The sequence below is a fragment of the Cannabis sativa genome, chromosome 3, assembly GCF_029168945.1.
Source record: "Cannabis sativa cultivar Pink pepper isolate KNU-18-1 chromosome 3, ASM2916894v1, whole genome shotgun sequence".
Taxonomy (NCBI): Eukaryota; Viridiplantae; Streptophyta; class Magnoliopsida; order Rosales; family Cannabaceae; genus Cannabis; species Cannabis sativa.
Window position 1 is genome coordinate 3,677,493 of NC_083603.1, and position 3,608 is coordinate 3,681,100.

At 28.9% G+C, this 3,608-nt stretch overlaps 1 protein-coding gene across 1 annotated transcript; it reads left to right on the forward strand.

Moving 5' to 3' along the window:
• The first annotated feature begins 297 nt into the window (after positions 1 to 297).
• Positions 298 to 3,244, forward strand: LOC133036332 (WUSCHEL-related homeobox 1). The gene is made up of 4 exons (XM_061112956.1): positions 298 to 717; positions 797 to 1,177; positions 1,301 to 1,371; positions 2,497 to 3,244. The coding sequence occupies exons 1-4, from the start codon at positions 510 to 512 to the stop codon at positions 3,097 to 3,099; spliced, it is 1,263 nt and encodes a 420-aa protein (XP_060968939.1). The 5' UTR covers positions 298 to 509; the 3' UTR covers positions 3,100 to 3,244.
• The last annotated feature ends 364 nt before the right edge of the window (positions 3,245 to 3,608 follow it).

Sequence of the window (3,608 nt, forward strand, 5' to 3'; positions counted from 1 at the left end):
TAAAACATATCGAGAAAGTACTAAACACCAAAACTATATATATTCATATATATAAAAATATATATATAGGTAAGTAGGGGCAGTTCGGATTTAGAATAAGTGTGAAAAGCACGAGACAAGAGGAGAACAATAAATAAGAGAGATGAGATGAGATGAAAGTGTTATGTTATGTTATGTTATGATAAGGCTCTCATCATCGTCACGTCGTTTTTCATTCCCTACTCCCAATAACCTCCCAGAATTCCACGCTTCCCTCCCTTTTCTCTCTCTCTCTTCCTTTTTCTCTCTCTACTCTCTCTCTCTCTTCCTTTAGAATTTAGCTAGTCAACCTCATATATATATATATATATATAAGTGTTTTTCGTTCCCATGTTTTTAAAAACCAACACTACTCATCTTTTTCACATATCTTTTCTCTCTTTCCAACAACAACAACAACAACCAACTCTTTCTCCAAACCCCACCTTTCAAAAATCCACACATATACATATACACATAGCTATATAAAAATGTGGATGATGGGTTATAATGATCATCATCATCATGGTGGAGGAGAGCTTAAAGATTCATTCAACATTACCACAGCTAGAAAACTTCGTCCTCTAATTCCAAGACCACTTCATCAACAACAACAACAACAACAACAACAACAACCAACAAACCCTAATAACAATATTAACAACAATTTCCAAACCACTCAACAATATCATCAACTCGGTACGTCTTTTCTGTTATATTCTCGAGTAATTTACAGTATCGAAAAAAAATCTAATTTATAGTAATTATTTTTATGCAGTGTCTAACACGAACACGAACACGAGTACTGATTACCATCATCATCAGAATATGATGATGATGATGAGTAAGAAAGAGTTGAACATTGGTCAACAAGTTGTAGTGAGTTCGCGGTGGAACCCTACACCCGAACAACTACGAGCTCTCGAGGAGCTTTATAGGCGCGGGACTAGAACCCCGTCGGCCGAGCAAATTCAACACATTACGGCTCAACTTCGACGGTATGGGAAAATTGAAGGAAAAAATGTTTTCTATTGGTTTCAAAATCATAAAGCTAGAGAGAGACAGAAGAGACGCCGTCAAATTATGGAGTCATCTTCGTCTTCATCATTATCTCCTGATAATGATAATCAAAATCATCAGGAAGAAATGACATTATTAGGTACTAATTATTATTTTAATTTTTTTTATTTTATTTTAAAATTTCATACCAAAAAAAAAATATGGGATTTAATTTGTTGAAAATATTGTAATCTTATTTTTTTTTATTATTATTTATACACAGAAGGAAGTAACAATAATAATAAGACAAAGAACTGGGTACCCACTAGTACTAGTACTAATACTCTTTTAGAGGTAATTTTTTTATCTCGATCTCTCTCTTTATTATGATTAATATATTATGAAATGTTAATTATGAAACTGTTTGGGGTTAGTTATAGTTAAAAGTGTGTTTATGTATGTATATATATATATGTATGTATGTATAGTTTGTGTGTTGGGAAATGAAAAGGGAAAGTGTAAAAGCTGCAGTCCATCCTTTCTGTCGGGGCTGCTGTTATGAAACTTAGCTGATTAGGGTCGTTTTGGGTGTTGTGCTATACACATTTCATGTCGTTTAGGCCAATCATTCATGCACCAACAACCAATATATATATATATATATATATTCAACTATATATATATATAGGCCATGCACCAGTACTACTCTTTTTTACCCAAAGGACAATTTTAACCCTTTTCTCTTTCATTTGATAAGTTCACACCATACATACCATAAAAGTTGTCCTTATTTGGAATCTTAAAATGTCTAATACACTTTATTATTTTACCATCTATGTAATCAATTGTTTTTAATTAATGTTACTTTGTTTGATTTTAAATAATATTATAATTAATGAATGCATATTGATATGTGTCGCGTTATTTAGATGCTTACATATAGAATTTTTTATATTGTTAATTTAATTTAAAATCCAAAAATAAATTATACTAGTGATACCTTGTAATATTGCCAAAAGACCATTAATTTTGAATATCACTAGTAATATTGTTGTTACCTTGTTCCAGGTCTAGTTGTTATTTTAATTAAAAAAAAATAATATATTCACTACAAAAAGAAAATATTTTTAGTGATAATTTATATTTTTTTTTTGTGATTAAGATGACTTTTAGTGATTTTTGTGACTAATACTTTTAATTATAAATTTTTTAACCACAATATAAGAATTATTATTTATAATTAGTTACAATATTTTTACTAAAAATCACAAGTTTTATTGTGAATTAAAAGTAAAATTTTTTGTATTAATTGTTAACCATTCACGTATTTTAAATTAAAAATATTTAATATATTATAGAATAAAAGAAAAAAGAAAGTTATGGATTGCCCTCTATTTTTTAAGTACTTTTTTTATTTATATATATATATATTTTTGCATGTCTATAGTAAGAATAACAAAAAACATTACAAATAAACAGGAATGTAATGTTTCAATAGAAAGGTCAGGAAAAGCAACAGGAGAATCTGATCAATGGACTCATCATCATCATGATCATCATCATCATCAATTCAACCAAGGAGAATTACAACAACAACAACAACAACAGCATAGAAGAAACTTTATTACAGAAAGGAATGCCACGTGGCAGACAATGCAGTTGTCTTGTCTTCCTCTTCTTCCCACTACTTGCCACGTCATCACCACCACCAACAACAACCCTAACCCTAACCCTAACCCTAATATTACCACTACTGCAGCCACCTCATTGTTACTTACTACAACATCAACAATGGGACAAAGACAAAGTCTCCTTAATTATAATTATAATAATAAGAACAATAATATTGATATTTTCAAAACGACACCGTATAGAGATGAAAATTATCATGAGGAAGAAGAGGATGAGGATCATGAGGATGAGGAGGAGTCTCAAACCCTAGAGCTGTTTCCACTTAGAAGTGGCAATTATTACAACACTGAGAAAGAGAATGATGTTTCGGCCAATGGTATCGCGACAAGTGTCACTACTACTAATACCACTACTTGCCAGTTCATTGAGTTTCTTCCATTAAAGCAATGATATATTAATGATTATGACACTACAAGTGTAGTAGTAGTAGTTAGCTAGTTATATATAGTGTATTTATATATATCACCACAAACAAAAAACACTTATGTGTATGTATTTTGTTGGGAAATCATGAAGACTTTTTTTATTTATTTTTATTCTTTTTAACAAATTTTAATATATATATATATATATATATCATAAATATAAGATGAAATCATCTATTAATAAAATTATAGTTACAAAAAAATAAGATCTCATAAATAAAAATCAAAGCTAAACAATCAAAAAAATTAAAAAATATATATATATATTAATTAAGAGATAACCAATGAGTATTTTTATTTTATTAGGACATTATTAATTAATTAACTTTTTTTTTTTTGTGAAAGGATGAAGAAAAATGGATTTTTTTATCAAATTTTGTAAAAAGAGAAAAAAAAACATACGAAAATAAAACACAATTCGTTATGTACTGTGATTTTTTTGATCAACTTAATTATTAATCTAACGGTTGTAAT

What these genes read in the sequence shown, in the direction of transcription:
- LOC133036332 (XM_061112956.1), top strand. Translation starts at nt 510, where the DNA reads ATGTGGATGATGGGTTATAATGATCATCATCATCATGGTGGAGGAGAG. An exon ending in GGAAGAAATGACATTATTAG is followed by an intron (nt 1,178 to 1,300) that starts GTACTAATTATT and finishes ATTTATACACAG; the next exon opens with AAGGAAGTAACAATAATAAT. An exon ending in GTACTAATACTCTTTTAGAG is followed by an intron (nt 1,372 to 2,496) that starts GTAATTTTTTTA and finishes ACAAATAAACAG; the next exon opens with GAATGTAATGTTTCAATAGA.